General features: G+C 36.3%; 3 protein-coding genes across 4 annotated transcripts; 2 read left to right on the top strand and 1 right to left on the bottom strand.

The window, feature by feature from the left end:
* The first annotated feature begins 41 nt into the window (after positions 1 to 41).
* On the top strand, positions 42 to 4140 carry LOC106161627 (lathosterol oxidase). Its single transcript, XM_013538649.3, has 4 exons — positions 42 to 182; positions 455 to 673; positions 1543 to 1675; positions 2497 to 4140. The coding sequence occupies exons 2-4, from the start codon at positions 467 to 469 to the stop codon at positions 3027 to 3029; spliced, it is 873 nt and encodes a 290-aa protein (XP_013394103.2). The 5' UTR covers positions 42 to 182; positions 455 to 466; the 3' UTR covers positions 3030 to 4140.
* Positions 4141 to 5819: 1679 nt separating this feature from the next.
* Positions 5820 to 21227, bottom strand: LOC106161626 (RNA-binding protein 42). The gene is made up of 6 exons (XM_087017829.1): positions 21126 to 21227; positions 17493 to 17692; positions 16405 to 17064; positions 16036 to 16108; positions 15670 to 15791; positions 5820 to 6507 (listed from the first exon to the last, which is right to left on the bottom strand). The coding sequence occupies exons 1-6, from the start codon at positions 21179 to 21181 to the stop codon at positions 6395 to 6397; spliced, it is 1224 nt and encodes a 407-aa protein (XP_086873955.1). The 5' UTR covers positions 21182 to 21227; the 3' UTR covers positions 5820 to 6394.
* LOC106161628 (uncharacterized) lies at positions 9965 to 15452 on the top strand. 2 transcript variants are annotated; one of them, XM_087017835.1, is made up of 5 exons: positions 9965 to 10134; positions 12109 to 12342; positions 13452 to 13568; positions 14089 to 14127; positions 14595 to 15452. In XM_087017835.1, the coding sequence occupies exons 1-5, from the start codon at positions 10116 to 10118 to the stop codon at positions 14741 to 14743; spliced, it is 558 nt and encodes a 185-aa protein (XP_086873961.1). In that variant the 5' UTR covers positions 9965 to 10115; the 3' UTR covers positions 14744 to 15452. The 2 variants fall into 2 exon arrangements, with proteins under 2 accessions (XP_086873961.1, XP_013394104.2); XM_013538650.2 differs by having other exon boundaries at positions 9969 to 10134; positions 13984 to 14127.
* Positions 21228 to 21238: the final 11 nt, after the last annotated feature.

The following is a 21238-nucleotide window of genomic DNA, read 5'->3' as shown; positions in this document are numbered from 1 at the left end:
ATCACGCCACCATGAGCTGATGTCTGGCTGCACAGCGGTCGGTCCGTCAAAAGTGTCAGGTAGAAATTTCATTGTTGTGTGAGTTAAGAAAGCTGCCAGACGATAAGGAACTCCTTAGGAATATCAAAATCAACTAGGCCAGCAAAAATCCGGTAACTGACAAAACCGTGAACAAGCACCAGGTATGTTTATATATTTATTATTTTTTTTATAGAGTTATAAGTTCAATTGCAGGTCAGTGTGTCTGGCAATATACAACATATCGTCGAGGTATTCGTCGCAAACATTTTTTCACCCATGATTTCGCGGCCGTATCTTTTTTTTTTTTTTCTAATTTTCTTGAGTGGTTTTGTTTGGTAAAAGTTGAAAGCATGCATGTGCACATATATATATATATATATATATATATATATATATATATATATATAATCATTTTATTTTCTCTTTATTCCAGATATAAAGCAATATGGATCTTGTCCTTGATGTGGCTGACCACTTTGTACTGGACAGTGTCTACCCCACAGGGTGGGCAAGAGATGACCCCTTGCGTCAGATAATAAGTCTTCTTCTTGTGGTCAACACTGGAGGACTCCTCGTCTACATCATCCCAGCCTCTCTGAGCTATTATTTTATTTATGACCACCGGCTTTTGAAACATCCTCAAATATTGGAGGTATGGACTTGAGGAATATTTGCTGAGGTTTTAATTAAAGTTAAAACTTTAGCAGTTTCAAGAGATTAAATTTGCTTTGAAGACAAATGTGGTTATCCCCTTAACTACCTGTAGAGTGAGCCATGTAGACCTTATTTCCAAATGTGATTACTAGTAATCGGTGGATTAGGAGGGTGAAACTCAGGAGCATGTCTGTGCAAATCTTCAATATAGAGCTGAATTGGAAATAATCTCTCAAAATTTTCATCTTTTTATTTATTTTAATTACAACTTGAGAAAAAAGTCACAGATTACTAGTAATCAATTGATATGTTCAGTGGCAATATCAATACCCCAGTGGCAACATAAATACTAAGTTATCTCTATGACTGGGTTCCCACAGATTTAGATCAATCTACTGGATTGCCCTAACTCCCTGGGGGTTCACGCTAAATTGCTGTCAGCTTCCGGGAGCTGAGTGCGCACTAAAGTTAATTACCCCCTTACAGCTTTTAGTAGGTGGGACGGACATTTAAGCCGGTTAAGCTGACATCAATCTAGTGAGACTCCCCAGGGGGATAGATCGATCTAAATATCTGTGGGAATGGGGGTCTAACGTGCAATCAGGTTGGGTAGAGATCTCAAACACATTGTGTTAGATGTGACATTGGATTGTGCTTAATGTGTTTGTTTGATGTGGTACCAGTTTAGTCGTCATAAGAAATGTGTCCCAAGTTTAATATTTAATAGGCACACTGTAACAGTTGCTTAAAAGTTGGATTTTACTCAAATAAGTCAGCTTTTGAGCTAAATTACTCAATTGTTTGAGTAAGCAGAAGTGTTGAGAGTGCATGTTAGAGTTATAAACTAAGTTGTGTTTTTCTCTTCAGAATCAAGTGTGGAAAGAAATCAAGTATGCGCTGGGTTCCATCCCTTACATGAGTCTGCCAACATGTGCCATTTTTTTCCTGGAGTTACAAGGGTATTCCAGGTTATATGACAATGTGGAAGACATGAAATTAGGTAGATTTAAGCCTTATTTCCTTTAACCTAAGAACAGAAGTTATGATATTGAAATCTATATTTTTTTGTTTGCTTAAAACGCCACCATTTTCCAAAATGGGAATTCTATTAAAAGTATTTCTATGTTTAAAAGTAAAATTTATAAACTTATTTTTTTAAAAGTCATATTATTCAGACTCTGTCTTTCAGTAATTTTGTAGGCTTCAGATTTTAGAAAAAGTGCTTTCGCAAAATTTAAGTCTGCATTATTGAATGTTTTTGAGATAGAATTTTTCCATATCTGCTTTGTTTTGTAGTAAACAAGTATCACCAGAATCCTTCATTTCTGGAATAGTTCCAGATTATTTTCAAACAAATTACCCTGAGCTCCAGATATCTGATGTGTGTCAGCTTTCTCATTTTCAAATCTCCTGCTAAATGAGACCATAAGCTGGCATGAAAAAAAAAATTGGTTCTTATAAACTGCCCTCCACATGCGTCTCAGTTTCAGTTTACATTAACAGGGATGAAATTTTTCAAACTATCCGCAGATTTTCAACTTTTTGGGAGCCAAAAATATCATTGGCCAACCAGGCCCCTGGACCCAAATATTTTACTTTTTTTTTTTTTTTTTTTACTATATGGGAGTCTCATTCCTGATTTGGCTGGAAAGTTTATGGACTGGATTCAGACTGGTTTGTAGACATTCTCTCCTCCTTGGGCCATGTGTGGGATTTGAAATTAAATTGAAGAAGTTGGCATTCATCAGAACTAAAGTTGAGGGTGCTATGAATAAATATGAAATATGATAAAAATGAGAACAACTATGATTTTCTCTCCAGGTTGGTTCTACTTACTAGGCAGTGTTGTGACATTCATCCTCTTCACAGACATGTGCATCTACTGGATACATCGCTTCCTTCACCACCGTCTAGTCTACAAATATATTCACAAAGATCATCATCGCTGGAAAGTCCCCACACCTTACGCCAGCCACGCCTTTCACCCTGCAGACGGCTTTCTACAGAGCTGCCCGTACCACATCTACCCATTCCTGTTCCCCCTGCATAAAGTTTTGTATCTGATTTTATTTGTTTTTGTAAATATATGGACAGTGTCAATTCACGATGGTGACTTCCGTGTCCCAGAGAAGATGAAGCCATTTGTGAACGGTTCAGCACATCATATGGATCATCATGTTTTGTATAATTACAACTATGGGCAGTTTTTCACACTGTGGGATCGTCTTGGAGGATCGTTCCGTGTGCCAAGCGCATGGTCAAATGAAGGACCCCTCTACGACATCCTCAAACTGGAGAAGAAGGGTGCAAGTAATGGAAAAATGGATTCTAATGGCACCAAGAAAGAGAGTTAAAATGAAAGCTTGTTTTGTTTGCAAATATATAAGATAGATAAATTAGATAAATTTAATGTAACATTTTAATGTAACATTTTACAGGATAAAAGTATTGTTGAAGTTTTCTGAAAGAAGACAGCATCTTTGTGCTACCTCCAATGTTTCTTTTTCGCTGTAGAAAAATTGTTAAAGGACTTTGGTGCCTTTTGTCTGTGGGCACTAGCTTAGTTGAAAACTTAGCACAAACTTGCATCTTTCCTGGTAGTTTTATGAGTTACTGTAACAATGTTCCATTTTGTAAGCTCAGTATTTGCAGTTAGATGCAAGTGGCATTTCTATAACTTCAGTCCTGAGTTAATTACTAGTAGTTTTAGGGTGTCCTGAACACATTTGAACAGTCCCATTCATATTTTTAGATCTAAATATCATGCAAAGCTTCGCCTACCTATCTTTCACAATCCAGACATTAAAATGGTCAAACCTTTAAATAAAGACTTTTTTGATGTGAAATTGCCTGCGATTGTGATGTGATTTGGTCCACTTTGCCTTAGTGTCCAAAGATAATGAGTCTCGGAACAAAGTGCTGAAGCAAGATCATATCTCTCAAATTCTGTACTTGAGGTAACACAATTTTCCTCTTCTTAGAATAGCAAGTTAATTTGCAAGATATAGAAATGTTAAGCATGAATGTTTTAGTTAAAAATGAAGTAATATGCATTTCAGGAAGAGTTAGGAATAGATATAGTAGATATAGATATAATATAGATTGCAACATGCCCTACTCATTTCAGAAACACTAGGTAACGAGGATTTGAAAATATAATGTTGAGTTTAGTGAGATTGTAGTTTTAAATTGGGGAAAATGGTTGATTCTTTTACATAATTGCATTGCACGATTATAATTATTTTGATATTTATTGTGCCTGGTCTCACACGTGATCAGATGTAAGTTAGACATGATTACAATTATAGCTTTATTTCACTGATTAGAAGTAGAATTTTTATCATTGTGTTTTTAATGTATTTTTGTATGTCCTTATGATGCTGTCCATTCACCAATATGTTAACATGTTATTGTTTTTATAACCAAGGATCTGTGATCTGTTTAATAAATGTATTTAGTTGCCTACTTCAGCTTCTCCTGAATTAAGATACTCCCATATTATCTCCCTCTAAACAGAGTAAAAAAGTCATATTAACCCCTTTCTCCCCACTTCCCTAAAAGGAAGAGATAGAAAGAAAGAAAAGTCCCACAAAACCTGGGTTTGGAAGTTCCAATAATTTTTCCCACATTTCAATTTCCATATGTTTGCAACTACCCCCCAGTATGTGCTGTGCTATGAGGCAAAATGAACTGAACTACAACCTGCAGGGTCAAAGCACAGAGTGTACTGAAAAATAGTCCCCCACTGAGATAAGTGCAGCAATCTGCAAATAAAAAGGAGACCTGTTAAGCAAATCTTTCCCAACCCCCAGAATGACGTTACACTTCTTCACTTTTCACCCAGAAGTGGTGTCTGCTTGAGGCAATGCAATCAATGGCATAGTGCAGTGTGGATGTGCTGAATCTGTTTAGTAATAGCAGGCAAGCAGTTCTGCATAAATATGTAAACATACATTTCCCTACCTCCACCAAAGAGGACAATGTTTTCATGAACTTTGGTTTGATTGTTAATGGGATAATAACTCTTCATATGATATCTTTATTTTACAATAAAAACATTGTGAACAACTCATAGAAATATAATATATTCTGTTGTACCACAAAAACAGCAGTTATAGCTATTATTCTGATATCAGAGCTTGTCTTCAGATCACGTGACTTCCATTGATGGCTGTACTCTGTTATAATCTCTTAAGAGATTTTAACAAAAAACCAAACTTTTTAGAAAAAAACCAGGGACTAACTTTGAATGTAAAAATGGATTCATTAACCATTGGTAAGTATGGGAAAATTGTTGTTTACTCCAGGAAAATTCATTTTTTGGCCAAAACGAAGAGTTATTATCCCTTTAATGGACAAGATATTATGGGAAAGTTCTTCACAAATTTTGATGAAATTTTCAGGACAGTTATTCTGGAGGGAAAGGCGTGCTTACAATTACAACTGTATATGTCTCCTAGTATTTTCAAAATTTTTTATTTATTCTATCATCATTTTGACTGTATAGAGATCTGCATTCTCTACTATACTGAGCATCAAAAGAATCTTAACAATATACTTTATAAATATTCTTGTTGACTTCCTTCAGTCTCATGGTGTGAATGTGTTCCTGCAGGGGCACAGTAATTAAATCTCAGCTCAATTGGACCAGGCGCATGGGGAGGTGTGTGAGAGGCAGAGAGACCATTACAGGATTAAGCGGTCTTCCTTTTATGTAGGGTCTGCCATATTTGTGCCTTGGACCAGTTGATACTTGGATCTCTCATTCTGAATGGCCCCATTGTGGCCCAAGAAGTCCACCAGCACATATTCGTCAGAGGATTTATCAAGTCCTGCACGAGGAGTGGAACAGGAGGAGTGGAACAGGATCCCTCAATACTGCATTGATCATAAAGCTGGTTGAGAGCAAGCAGAGAAAGTGCACAGCATGTCTCCAAGTGCAGGGAGGACACACAAGATACTGACCTGTGGTCAAAATGTCTGAATAAACGGAATACTGTTTTAGCCAGTTTCGATTTTTTGGGAATCTCCTTGGTTTAATTGCTGTGTTACAAAACTGTTCAGTGATTTTGTCAGGATTTCTTTCATCTCATTAAAACCATGTATTGTTTATTGTTCTTTATCATCAATGAAAGATTAGTAAACATTGTTTATATGTAATTTTACTTTTAGAATGATGCCAAAGAGGATGATATATGATAGAATTGTAAGTTATGACAAGTTTCTTTTTATGTTCACTATACATATTTTAAAATATAAATAGCATTAATGTGTTTTCCATCAACTGGTTTTCAAAACAAGATCTTCCCATTAAACCAGCTTTTGTGTCTGCCTGTTGTAATTAATGGTCTTTTTATCTGCAAATTCATTCGCCTTTCATCCTACTAACGCTATATGCTGGCATCATTACACTCTCCAAATTACTACAAGGCATAAGAAAAAGTAACATCTTGAATTTCAGACCACAAATGACGTCAGTAACAATATAGATCATTAGTTCCACAATTATTGCAAGGTCAGATATTTTAATTCATGGTCTCATCATTAACAAAAAGTGCCTTGCTTTGTTACCTTTTACATCATCCTCTGACGTGAAACGTGTCATAATTCAGCCTACATGCCATTGCAAATAAAGGACTGAATGAGTTTGAGAGTCACAAACTTGAAAGAGTTTACTAGAAATTTGTCCTCCCACATAAGAGTCCGTTTTAGTTTTGGGTCATCTTAAACCCAAGCGTTTCTTTTCTCTTTCTTTCCTCTTCACCACATCTATACTTCTATCCTTCCAATTGGATTTCCTTAACTTAATAGGACGGTTTCCCACGTATTTTCCTGGAAAAGTAAAATGCAGTAATTAGAAAGAAATACAGTCAAGCTGGACATCTTAATGACTTGTGCTTTCAGGAAAATAAGAATACTTTTTATTTTTTGAGACATGCCAATAATCCACAAAAAGAATCCCAAAAAGAGTTTGATTTAGTAAATAAATGTTTATGATTCTGCCCAAGAACAAGGCCATGTTTTTGGTTTTCTTTTCTTGTAATTAATCTAATGAGAAAATCTTGCCATTTTCTTTAAATGAGCACAATCTTGCTTGACTGAAACAAAAGCAATACATTTTATCATCACCCCCATCTCTTCCCGGCTTCCCACAGAAAAAATGTGTTGATCACTCCAAGCCTGATAAAAAGTGATGACCAAGGCATTGGTTACATATAAATGTGCCTTTTATTGATTAACCTCCAGTCATGTGAATGTTATCTCTGGTTCAGCTCTCCTACACCTTCCTCTAAATACCCACACAAAACAGGGAGGCACAAACACACTGAGGTTTTAGCGGAATTTTTTTTTTTTTTTTTAGTTTTTACCGCAGGCAGTAGACACTTTATTACCCATGCTCTGCCTGGTAAACCCTGCCTCCAAAGGTCAGAAAAGCAGAAAGAGATAAGGGTCTAAATAAAGAGGAATCCATTTATAACAGTTGTCTAGTGTAATTAAAGCTATCTTTGCAGCAAACGCTATGCTGCAGAAAAATTTGCTCTTCTTGCTAAATATGTAGTTTATAAATTCAAAATTCCAGGGCCCAATTTTGCAAATTTAGAAACCTCTTTTTTTCTGGTTCAGTTTATTAAATACCCGTTTCAAATACTTATGTACATTAAAGTAATGTAACTCATAAGCTTTGTTAGCCATGGCTATTTGATGCCAACCCTCTGCCCTCAGTTGAATGTTTTAGGGTGTGTTTACAGTGAAACTATCGTACAAGGTGGTTCAAGCGAACTCCACAAGGACTCTTGAGGAATGTAATCAGATTTACAGCTTTAACACACCTCCTCTTGTTTCTAACATACTCCTATAATAACCAGCTTTTCTGAATTCTAATCAATGTAGAATTAGTTGGAACTAGTAGGTTTAGACTACCCAGTGCAATAGTTTCAATGTCTAAGACTGGGTTCCCACAGATTTAGATCGATCCATATGGATCAACCTAACTCCCTGGGGGTTCAAGCTAAATTGCTGTCAGCTTCTGAGAGCCAAGCGCGTTTAATTACCCCCTTACAGCTTGTAGTAGCCAGGACAGACATTTAAGCTGGTTAAGCTGACAGCACTCTAGTGAGAATCCCCAGGGGGATAGATCAATCCAAATATCTGTGGGAATGGTCTCTTATACAGCACTCTTTTATATTTTAATATAAAAAACTGGAAACAATGCAAAGATACTGCTCTTTTCAATTATATAATCTGTGGGCAAGAAAAAAAAATCGTACTCATGTGTAATACCAAGTATAACTGAAAAAAAATGCAAGCTTGGCAGACTTTCTATGTGGGGGTGGGGGGAAAATTCGATATTTGCTTTCAAGAGAAACAGATTTTTCTTTCCTCAACAAACTACCTCCAGGATGCATTTCCTCTCTGATTTAATGCTTAAATTACTGCTTCAGAGGTTAAGTTACGAGTAATATCTTTCATAGGAATACTTTCAAAACCACAAGCTCTATGAAGAAAAGGAATATCATTTCAGTTAAAATAAATTTCTGCTGCAATCTACAATGGTGCTGTCAGCGGCCAGCATGTCCGACACTATCAATAACCTTCACTGACAAAAAATTGTTACTTGAGAATCTTTCTTGGCAGAATGACTAACTCTGCTGTGATTCCTTTTATTGAACAATATGTCAAAGAAAGGGAAGGAAATAATAATTCACAGTCACTTCGACCCTGATCATGGACATAGCTGCGTTTCTCACCAAACCCAGGGAACTTTTTCACAAAAGAACTTTAACCCATCAGTTAGTTTAAAAAAAAAATCTAGTCAATTTAGATCCAAGATTGATCAGTAGTCCTTCGCTTAAAATATCGTGCCTGTTTTATTACACAAAAGTAATGGCTACCATTTTGCAAGACCAGTAGTTTTTCTGTTTTAATCAATTACTGTACATATAAAAAGTTGAAGACCATCTTTCAGCCTGTAGTTCTTTTGGGAAACCAGTCCTGGAAATGTTCATGGTATGTGCCATAGGATGGTAGACAAGTCATATTTTAACCTTAGGAACTACATATAAGATATCACCCTCATTAAAACCCATATTCTCATGCAATTATTATAGATTATAGATTATAATGGCCTTCTACACATGAATTTGAGATCTGATAAAGCGCACTATTGACCGATGACATCATAGCCTATTTTTTGGCCAATCAGAAAAAAGGAAACATATCAATCAGACAACAAAAATGTGATGGTCTTGGGGGACATTGACATTAAATCTATTCCATATATGTCAAAATTTTACCATTAAACAATTACATGAGACTAACTTAACAAGATTTACTTGAAGAAAAAAAAAAGGACAGAAAAATCAGGGAGGCCTCAAACATGTTTATCAATCACAGCATCTCTGACAACTTAACTTGGCCTTTGACATATGATGAAAATAATACACCCTCAAAAAGAAACAATTAATCATATAATTATCAAATTGTTTTTCACTCTGCTATAACTTACTGACCTTTTATTTGGGACATTCTAGGTGTCCAGCGTCATCTCTATAAGTCATCAATTCAGTGCCTGCTGCATTATCTGATCAATTGTACAGGAATACAAAGAACAATGATTTTAATTGCCTCTTTTTTTGCTCTCATTTTCTTTAGCTCAAGTCAACTGCAGTTCTAGGCACTGATTCTAGGCTTTATTAGAATTTCCCCATTAAAAAAAGCCAAACCACAGTTGAACCTTCAACATAAGAATTCTACTTCAGTCTAATAGTGCTTTTACTCATTTATTGTAACAGTATATATTTCCATTTCATATAAGCACTTTTTTCTCAACAATGTGCCTTTGCTCCAGTTCCACACAAAATCTTGAGTCATTAGTTTATGTCTTTGTTACTAATGTTACATGGACACATGCACATATCCTAAGCCTTTGTGATATGGGTGCTGCCTAGCCTTTCTCCATAATTCCTTCTATTCAAAGGTTCAGCCTGTTTTTTTTTATTTTCCTCGCACTAGGTGGTGTTTGGGAACATCAGGTCGAAACTATAATTTCCTGATTTCACAGTCTGTCTAGTACGTTTTATGGCACACGTAGTACTGTAGGATATTTGTCTTATCATAGTAAAAATGTTGAAAACCAAACCTTAGTCAATGATATTCTTTGGTTCAACTGTCATCAATCTTGAAGTTTACTTATATATTTATATATTTATTTATTTATTTATCTTTCTCTTGTTTTTTTCTTCAAAGAAATATTCATAGGGAGTGCTCACTGTTAGCAATTAAATACAAGCATAGCTTCTTGCAAATACAGGCTCCTGGCCTAGCAGCCACTAGGCTTTCTATATAAATGGTCTCCCAGTTAGAAATTAATTACACACAAGAGTTTATAAGGAGAACAGAACATACACCAATCTCATAAGATTCCGAGATTCTCAGCCACGATGTACCCACACATATCAGGTGAGTGTTTGACAGCACTTTATTTTCTTACCATTACTCAATATTTATTTGAATAATTTACTTTATTTATCTTTTTCATTTTGTTTATTATGTTCAATTTAAATTATTGTAAGATTTTAAGATTTTTGATAAGTCTTGAATAAAAACAGGTTGTTTACGAAAAACAAAGGCGTACTGAACTATAAATTGTCCATAGACATATATATTTATATATTAACAAAATTCAATGAAAGTGGGAATGTCAAACAAAGCAAAATAAAAAACATCTTTCAAGTTTTTTTTATTATTATTCAATATTCAGCTACTGTAAAATTAAAATTGATTGGTTTCCAATCCTGTACCTTTCTTATTTTACACTCTTTTAAAGTGAAGGCATTCCAGGGAAGCTGAAACAATTTTGTTGTTTCTTGTTGTTGATGATGTAGTTATTATTTACAAATACTTACAATGTAATCAAAGGCAGAATATCAGACAAAAAAATCTGAAGCTACAGCTTCTTGAGTTCATTGGCTACTACTGGACATTTGGACAGCATAAATTGGGTATCAAGTAATTCTCATTTAATCTATGGTACTAATAAATGTTTTATTGCCATATGCTGGTATCCTTGATATATGATATAAGTCTGCTTTACAATTTGTTTGGTCTTTATGGAATCTGAAATGATCTCATTTGTGGAAATTTTCAGTAAAAATCCATTATTACCATTATCATAAGTGTGTGTGTGTGTGTGTGCGTGCATGCGTGCGTGCGTGCGTGTGCAAGGGCCCAACCTTTAGCTATTATAGCAATATGCCAACAATTTTGTAGATTTTGCATTTGTCCTTCAAACATTTTCCCATTAAATGCTTGAAATCAATGAAAAATATCTATACTTATTTTTTAAAAACTTATTTCATATTTTATGAGAAAGAAAACTGTATTTAGCATTTTGAGAATAGATCACGCACCATGCCCATAGCATAGGGAGAGGGGTTACAGGGGTAAAGTGTATCCCTGCTAACTCCACCTGTACTTAGGCTAGACTTCATCAGCTCTATTAATGAGGGAAGAATTGTCAGCACCTGTACTGTGTCATCTCAAAACTTTTCTTCAACTTAATGAACATTAGTAAAAGTACTAACGAGAACAAGGTTCTCTCTCATCAGTGATCAATCCTTTCACTTCTAAATTTTAAAGCCTACACATCACAGTAATTTGAGTGATTTGGGTATTTAGAATCATGATTTGGGTATTTAAATCCATGCCAAAGAAATTATTGCAATTAAGTATAGGCATTCTTTTAATGAGATATTAAAAATCAAAATAAATATGAAGTTGGTTACTGTTGGATCACTTGCTAATCTTCACAAATTTAAAGACAAGTTGATGACGCACAAAGCTGACGCACAATGCCCCAAATCACTATAATTTGGTGTGAGTTATCTAATGAGCCAAATCTAAAAACAATGGAAGACAAATTCCACGTGATATGTTTATGTAATTGAATACTAAAAAAAAGGAAGAAAAAAAAACATTATAAAAGAAACTAACAGATAAGTTTCAGAGCAGTATTGCAGTATGAATATCAGAGAGAGAATGTAGGCAGGACAGTAAGAGTTATGATATAAATGTTCACCAGAGCCCACACAGCCAAGAAGACGTGCTCAGAAATATAAGATTCTGTGTTCTGCAGAAGCATCTGTACGTGAAAACATGAAAACTGATAACAAAGTTTTGGTTTTAGAAAAGTTACCGGATCCTGTATACCTGATTCCCAACCACATGGTACACACCTTACCGTTGTATACACGAGCACCTGTGTGTGTGTGTGTGTGCGTGCATGTGTGTGTATGAATTCTGGGTACCATGATACAACAACTATAATTGGTGACTAATTGTAATCACAAAAAAACCAACCAGACAATTTACCTTTACGGAATACAGCTGTTATCATACAAAAATTATTATAATTATTGTAACACTTTATTCCAGGTTTCATCCTTCATGTTTTCATTCTTCAAGTTGTGATGATGAATGGTGCAGACAGCAGTAACAAACGGTACATATTCCACTGCATGGGCTGGGGGGCCGGGTGCCAAAAGAATGGCCAAGTGCACCCTTCCGTGAGCTCCAACAGTGGTGGTCAGAGAGGAAGCTACAGCGGTGGACAAGACTCAGCCAGACATGAGACAATAAAGGAGCCCACTCATTTCTCCATCACTTCAGGTAATTAATGTGATTACACAGCAATCTCACTTAACATATTAACACAGCACCAGATACGTTTTCCTTTCTCTTTATGAATGACCACATGAGATTGTCGATCTCGACGGCTCGATACCCTTCTCTGAAAAAACCCAGTAGCCTTTAAATCACATGCAAAGCTTTCTCCAGCAAACCCCTGCACATACAGGCTTAATATCTATCAGTATATCAATTGTAGAAAGCCATTTCTGACTTCATGACCTCTTACTGTGAGATGGGAAGGTGGGGACTTCTTATAGAAATAACATGAATCCTCCAAGGAATATAGGGTGGTGATTCAATTTCCTTTCTCCTATTGCTTGCTTGTGAGTTATATGCTTCTAGTCACAATTAACAAGTCCTGTATTAATCATAGATATGAGAGAATGAGTAAGAGAGAGAGAGAGGGAAGGAGAGAGGGAGGAATAAAAGAGGGAGTTTAAGCACTGACTGAATAGAGTATTCTGATTTTAACAGTGCTTTTCTTTCAACTCATAAAACCATTCAGTTGCCTTGTGAAGATTTCTAAAATTAAAAACAATGGGCTATTTGCAGTAAAAAGTAAATTTGAACAATATCAATTATCCAGGAAAACTGCTACCACATGCACACAATTGTTTCTGAGCCATTTCCCTCTTCACTCATTTTTCAACCCATAATAAGAAAGATAAAGAGCACTGATATATTTGGAATGGGGAACTATTCTAAGAAGTGAACGGACATTTCAGTGTCCAACAAAGATTTCATTCATGCTCTTACTACCTTAATCTTGGTGCCACTGGGTGCAAGTTAGCCATGATTGATTTCTAAGGAGACTAATTTTTCTAAACCCTCCTCAGATACATTATATAATTAGCAACAAATCAATAGGCAGGTTGCTGTGGGGTATTTCTTGGATTATAAACACTGTGCCATTCTTGGTCAGATGACTTTAAATACACACACACACACACACACACACACACACACACACACACACACACACACTGAGCCAACACTGTAGCAATTTCAGTTTAAAACCAGTGGGCCTCAAGTGCTCTTGAACTTTTATTCTAAGCTTCATGAAAGTATTACATTTATTTTCAACACAGGCAGCAGTAGCTGGAGGCCCATTGGTAAGCGGCCATTTTCAAGTGTCAAGCAAGTACCAGTATATCACCCATGGCAGCTGATACGTTATCCTAGTTACCTCTTGGGTACCACTGGAGGTAATAATATTACTTGTTCTTGATATGGAAACAACTTACAAAACAAAAAATTTACGAGGATGATAAGACTTTTTGGCTCTGAAAACAAAGTTATACAAGTCAGCATACAATCCTGCAACACATGCTTGGTTGTGGTTTATGTATTTTATAAAAATATTTTGTATAAAAGTACAGTCAAAATGCTAAATATATTACAGTGAGTATCTATGCTCAAACTATAAGTGTTTTAAAAATAAAGATATTTCAAAAAGCAGTATAAGATACAGGAGGACTTGTTTTCATCTCAGTTTTAAGTTTGCATAAAATGTATTTGTTATTGGTGTTATTTCTACAAGCCCTTGTGTTCTTTTTTTTTTTGACTGACACATTTTTGTTTTGTGCATCTTCTACTTAAGTCTACTTTGGGGCATTTCAGGAAGAGACATCTTTGGGTCCATAAATAAGCACCTGCATACAAGTCCTGAACACCAAAGGTCATATCCATTTGCGAGCAATAACCCTCAATATTTTGATTTCCAAGTTTCAGACAGGACATACAAACCAAAATGGTACTTACCAAGTAAGTTGCATTAATGATTTAATAAGTTTTTTTTCTAAAGGTTTGATCATCATGGTGCACATTATTGAAAAATTGGGCAAACCAAAATTCTTATGTAGCTGTTGACTCAAAAAAGCAACACTTGGGGTAATCAGTACAAGATACTTCACTTAAATCTGTTGAGTCCATCCTCAGTGCTTTTGGGCTTAACAAATTGAAATAACTGCAAAAATAAAACTTAAAGTGAAAGAAAAATATTTTCTGGTGTCACTATTGCAGTTTTTTTTTCTTAGCTTTTCTAAGATGCAAAATGTTCCTGTTAAATCTGAGAAATGATTCTTTGCTTCTACTTATGAAAAATGAATGTTGTGCTGTGAATCACTGTTAGTTAGCATCTGCTCTATATCTTATTGGTTTAAGACTTCTAATTCTTTATAAAATTTTTCCATTTCAAATAATTTAATTCACCTTTTTTTATGTATTTGCAGACCCTAAGCCAACATACCATAACACCATTCCTACGGACAAGATCGAAACCTGGGGTTTTCCCTCATCCAGACAGCAGAGAAGGGTTTACAACTCTCACAAAAGAAAGCGCAACAACAATTTTGTCAGCACAAAAGCAGAAGCCTGGTAGACAGATTACTATGAATTTCAATCAGATTGAGCCTTCTTTTATTCTCAGGACAGCATCAAAGTCAATTTCCAATAAGGGAAAAAAATGGGCAAAATCACGCCCCCAAAATGTGATTGTTAACATTACACTGCATATATCCCAAACAAACACGTCGTAGTTACGGTATTAAAATATGAATTATATATGCACATACTCTATTAAGGACAATCACCAAGTCAAGTAATGTTCCCTGATACTCACAAATCAGTTTATCAATTAAGGACTTCATTCCAAATGGTGGCAGGGTAGCAGTGGGTGGAAGCAGACATATCAAACACGTAATGGGTACTTTCGCCAAATATATTATTTCTCTTCTCCGAACAAATTAAATCCACAGGAAGCTTAATTTTCAAAACAAGGCAATCACGCTAGATTAATTGCCCTTGTTTATGGTGCAGCAACATGTTAAGGCAGATATAGAACAATAATGACACGAGAACATGAGTAGTTTTTATGTGATAGACAAAATAATATATAACACTCATGTCTTAAGAATTGGGGCATGTGAACTTTGCTGTAACTATCAGATGGCAGAAGGAGACTTTATCAGTTTTAAATTAAATTTATTGTTCAATAATTGATAAGGCAGTATTACATGGACAGCTGCTGTTTGTTTGTCCACAGAAAGGCTGGCAAATGATTTAATAAAATGAAATCACTGTGTGGTGAACCAATCTTTCTATCCGATCTCACAATGTGCAATGGTGTCTTATGGCAGGCGCGTGTGTGTGTGTGTTTGTAAAGTGTGTAACGAGTAATGAAAAAGCATGTTTCACCTTCACTTTTAGGTGACCAGTCAATCAATATCAATATAACCATGTCTGCTAGACAACATAATGATGTCAGCCAAAGTCAATAATTGTATCGTAATATCGTAAACTACCTACCATTCATCTCTCGCATGGCCCTGGCAAAGTCATTAGGGTCCCCAAAACTTACAAAACCAAAACCTTTGGTCTTATTTGATCTCTTGTCTCTCACCACTTTAGCTTTCACAAAACTTGGAAACCTAAAAGTTAAAAATGTGGAGTGGTGAACGTGAAGTAAATTTCAAACAACTGCGGTGATCACGAATATAAAGATACTTTAGATGTGTCAAAAGCCTCATTTTAGACTATCTCAGATTTCCATGACTTTCATGTACACTTACACCACAAATCAAATTCCGTAATCTTCCAATTTTTTTTCATTTTTTACTAGTAATTATGTGCTACATGTCTTCTTTGGATCTTCACAAATTATTCCTCACTCACCTGTTGAAAGCTCTTGCCAATATTTCATCTGTGACCTCATTGCCTAAATCACCACAAAATATCCTAAAGTCATCTGGAAAAACATAAAAAACAAAAGTTGTTCAAAATTTGGTAAAACAATTCAGCGGTAATTTTTTTCTTTGCGAACATGAAGGTGCAACAGCATATCACTGAGGCAACAGTAGTCTATACCTCCCCCCAAATTAACTTTGAAAGTGACCCCTTCTCCTCCTTCAGTTTTTTTAGCCATGTGCCCATGTTATAATAAAATTGTCTTCGTTTACTATATACTCATATTTGTAAAGTGAAATGAGGCATTATTTTACCCTAGCAAAGCACCTTGTGAGCCTTTAAGTCACCTCCCCATACCTGGATTCCATTCTGCCAGAGACGGATCTTCCCACACATCACCAGCCGCCGTTCTCAAAAACTTTTTCTTTTTCTCTTTCTTATCTTTCTTTGTCTGCTGTGCCGCCACCGTCATCATGTCCATAGGTTCGCCATCCACGTTCTGCACCATCCCTTCCTGCTGGAAATGAGGCTCCTCAACGGGCACGTTGACCTGTATCCCAGGCACCACTGACCCAACCTCCTCGTCGGCAGGTTTTTCAGCCTGTGCACTGCCTGTATCAGCTGTATTAATACTGTTGTTTGTCTTTGGAACATTTCTCACTGGAGGGGCACTGTACACAACTTTTGGCTTCTCAATAGTAGCAGCATTTGGAGGGTGCTGAGGCACAGAAGGGCCTGGGTGTGCATGTCCATAATATCCCCCGCCTGGGGGGCCCCCCATGGGTCCTTGCATGCCAGGGGGGTACCCTGGGGGTGGCATGCGTGGAGGAGGCCCCCGTTGGGGAAAGCCCATTGCAGGGTTAAAAGGGGGTCTCATGTTCCCCTGCTGTGAAGGTGGAGGTCCATATTGAGGCCTCATACCAGGGGGTCTCTGGCGCAGCTGTGGAGGTACGAATACAGGAGGGGGGCGAGGAGGGGGGCCCGAAGGAGGTGGAGGTGGAGGCGCAGCTGCAATGCCTACAAGCATAACAATGAGCTGTGTTAATGCTGAGGAAAAAATGAATTAAAGATCACTTTGCCTTTAATCTTCAGAAATGAAAAACAAAAAATTCCAAATCTAAAAATAGCAATACCATATGTCCAGAAAAATTTTCAAACGCCAAATTCTAATATCTAATATCTTATTTTTCTTAAGTTACATCATTTTCAATCAATCATAAAGTCAGTATGTCCTTTCCAACAACAAGCCAACTAATAAAACTAATTCAAAAATTTTGAATCAACACTAAAGTTTAACTAACCAAATCAAATTGTACCGTGGAAATTTATAATTCCAAATAATTAGTTCAAATAATTATCAAAACAAGTGTAGAATGAATTCATTATCAAGATAATAATTATCGAAACAAGTGTTAAATGAAAATTGATTAGACTCCTCCCCATACCTTGTATAGTAGCTGAGGGTAGTGAGGAGTTCCCAGATGTTAACACCTGTGGAGGGGGTGGTGGAGGGTCCAGGCTCTGTCCTGGGTTGGCAATGGCACTCAACCTGGCCTGGACATTGCTGTAGGTGTTGGAGCCCAGTATAAACCTGGAGGGTGCAGGACCCCCCGCCCCTGGCTGGGACTGGATCTCCTGTTCAAATCTGAAATATCAACATCCTGGTTCATTATGTAGTATATAAACCTGGAGGGTGCAGGACCCCCCGCCCCTGGCTGGGACTGGATCTCCTGTTCAAATCTGAAATATCAACATCCTGGTTCATTATGTAGTATATAAACCTGGAGGGTGCAGGACCCCCCCCCGCGCCTGGCTGGGACTGGATCTCCTGTTCAAACCTGATATATCAACATCCTGGTTTGTTATAAATGTAGTATATTAAACAAGGAAGCAACATTGTCGAATAGCAGGATATAATGATGCAGATAATAGGGTAATTTGTCAATTTTGATGCAATATTACATGATGCTTAATAGTAAAATCATAAAGAATGCCAAAAACAGAAGAAAATCTCTCCTCCTAGCCTGAATTTCCACTGTTTTTGAGCATCTTGTAAAATCTTATTTACCAGCATTTGCAGTTTAAATAGTAAATGTGTACTCCACACTATAACATGAATGCATTACTAGTACTTGATTATTTGACCAGAAAAATGGACATCCAACAGGGGCTCATTTTCAAATAAATGTTTGCCAAATATACATGATACTAAGAAATTCTGTCTCAAAATTTGATTTGAGGGAAAATACAAATAAAGCACTGCATGGTTGGAATTGGTTTACTAGTAGGGGAAAAAATTTTAATCTACCTTGGAACATCAATTTGTCTCTCTCTCTCTCTTATATTTCATTGCATTTTTATCTTATTCCTTCTTATTATCACATTAATCATTTAATTTTTCATTTATTCAATTATCTATTTTTATTTGTTTGTTCATTTTATTTATTTCCTCATTTTTATTCATTCTACTTATTATTTTTTTTTGGACACTATGGTTGTCTAGTCAGATATTGTAAAGATCATTTCATTTAGTTTTTACTCTTATCACTGACCAAAGTTCTTATCACCGACCAAAGTGAAAGCCAAGTGTGGGTTTCCTTTACATTAGGGATTACATTACATTGCACTTCTCAACTTCTGTATTGGGAACTGACCTGTGTTGACAAAGAACTAATATCAGCTGGTCTTCTCCTTTTGACGAACATGTCAGTTTTTTAAAGCAACTTATTTGGGAAATATTTTTTATTCTTTTTTTTTTTTGCCATCCCTCCTTTTTTGCTAGTAACATGTCATTTTTTTAAAGCAACTTATTTAGGAAACATTTTTTTATTTATTTATTTTATTATTATTATTTTTTTTTTTTTTTTTTTTTTGCCATCCCTCCTTTTTTGCTCTCCATTAATGTCAGGAGGATGGTTAAATCCCTACACATCCTTGCACTGATACTCTCATGGGCCATTATTCTCTCCCCCCCCCCCCCTCCCACTGTTCCTCCCCTTCAGAATAGATTCCTTTTGGTTAAAATGTTCCATCCAAAATACAATCCTTGGTTTATAAACCTTCTTAAGGTGGCAATGTTGGTTATAGATTTTCTCTTAAAATAAAGGTTGTAGCTTTTTAATTCCTGTCATATTCATTTAATGTATCTTCAAAACATCTAATTATGCTTGGAACACAGCTTCAACTTCATCGTGTGATTTAATATTGGGATTTTGGGGACAAAAACACCACTTTTAAACACCTGATTTTCTCAGGCACCTGGACAGCTATAAACATGCTTTTAATGGTATTATAACACTTGAAAAAAGAACTACAAAATGGAGTCAGGGATTTTTCTTTAGAGACTTATTGTTGATTTCATCTATAAAAACGTGAAATTACATCAAAATATTGAGGAATTTTCACTTTCAAAGTCAATAAATTGGAAAAGAGAGGACAAACCAAAATTTCTTAAAAAGCACTTTTAGTGCATACTTTTCTTAATTAGCATGGTGAATTTGGTCTCACTCAGGTGTACAGGTAGACAGTTATAGCTCGATCCGATAACACTATCTCGTCAATCTTGCAAGCGGAGAAAACGAGCAAAAACCCTTTCAGGGAGGTTAATTGTCCAAAATAGCAAATTAAATTGTTGACAGCTTTACCTGTTATCGTTCTGACGATCGCGAAGATGGTACTCTATTGCCGGATGAAATTAGCTTGTTTGCATGCATTTGGATGTCAGAAAATCTTAAGTTTGTATCAATCTCACCTCCTGTTAGTATCTTCAAGGAGTTAACACTAGCACTGCCAGAAGAATGACAGGCAATCAAGTAAGCTCTAACCACTCAACCAATCACCTCAATTGACATCGGGACAAGTGTTAGGGATGCGCTCTAGGATGTGCACACAATAGCAGCATCGCAGGCAGTCTTGTCCACATTCGCCGAGCGAAAAATGGTTCGAAAAAACGGTCATGTTATGCCCCTATTTCACATAGACCACGAATCCCATGAATTGCCAGGAATTGACAAATTTCAGGATTCATGGTTGAATCGTAATCAGTTCGTGAAGTTCTTAGCAGATTCGTATATAATCGTAGTCAGTTCTTGCAATTCTTGATCAATCGGGAATTCATGGCAAAAATTTTGAGCTGTTCAAGATTTTGGCCACGAACTCCTGATTCCAAAAAATAGTATTGAATTCCTGACAATATTCGTGCGATTCCTGCCAAATCCCACGAATATTCAAAACACTGTCGCACTTTTCTCGTACTAGTAATTGAATGGTAGATTTATTCAATAATTACACATAAAAACCCAAAATGACGATTTTTAGCCATATTTGGGTACATTGCCACCTTAACCTTCTTGTAATACAATCTTTTCACATTTATATATATATAAAGTAGACCTGTTTGCTTGAGAATGACCTTTCCTGTGTTAACTTGCAACTGGATTTGGTTTTCTTGGTGCATTGCACTGTGTTTCGCTGTACTGGCCACTTTATGTAGATCGCCCCAGTAGTATATTATGATAAAACGTACCTTACCTGGGGTAGCGCTTGCAATTTTTTTCGCTTAGCCATATCACCACACTTTTGTCAATTTGTTATTAAGATCATGGCTAAAATTTGGCTAAAACATGTCAAATCTAGCCCTTTTTCTTTAGCCAATTTAAGTCAGTGTTAGCATTTGGCTAAATTGGCGAGTGTTAGCGCTACCCCAGCTTACTCATGGGCCTGTCGACCGAAAACTGGTCGTCTTTGCAAATTACAGCCTGGAGTGTGTGAGTTGAGCAGATGAGAGGTAAGATAAGAATTTGAAACCTTCCGCATCGGGGTTGATGCGAAGGCTAGTTGCCTCTTTACTTTTTTTAAAACATTATTTTGAGGCCTTTGCTTTCATGCTTTCATGCGTCTCCACAGTGTACCTACCAGAAACGCATGAATTTCGATTTTCGTACTACCTACTGCTACCCCCATGTATGGAAAAACCCTTTGGTAATTAATGGCAAGTGTCCATTTTAATGAATGATTAAATCGAAAACAATAACGTCTTCGCAATCAGACCCATGGAGATGTAATAAATGAACTGGTACCTGTTCATTTCGGCCTCCATTTCTTGGAGTTTACGATCTTCTCCCATCGACGCCATCTTGTTGTCCTGTCTTGGAAAATGGAGGTCCGAAAACAATGTATTTCAATAGTCTAA

This window comes from Lingula anatina, chromosome 7 (assembly GCF_051362555.1).
Source record: "Lingula anatina isolate TDL-2025a chromosome 7, LinAna3.0, whole genome shotgun sequence".
Classification (NCBI taxonomy): Eukaryota; Metazoa; Brachiopoda; class Lingulata; order Lingulida; family Lingulidae; genus Lingula; species Lingula anatina.
This window is presented reverse-complemented; position numbering and strand designations above follow the sequence as displayed.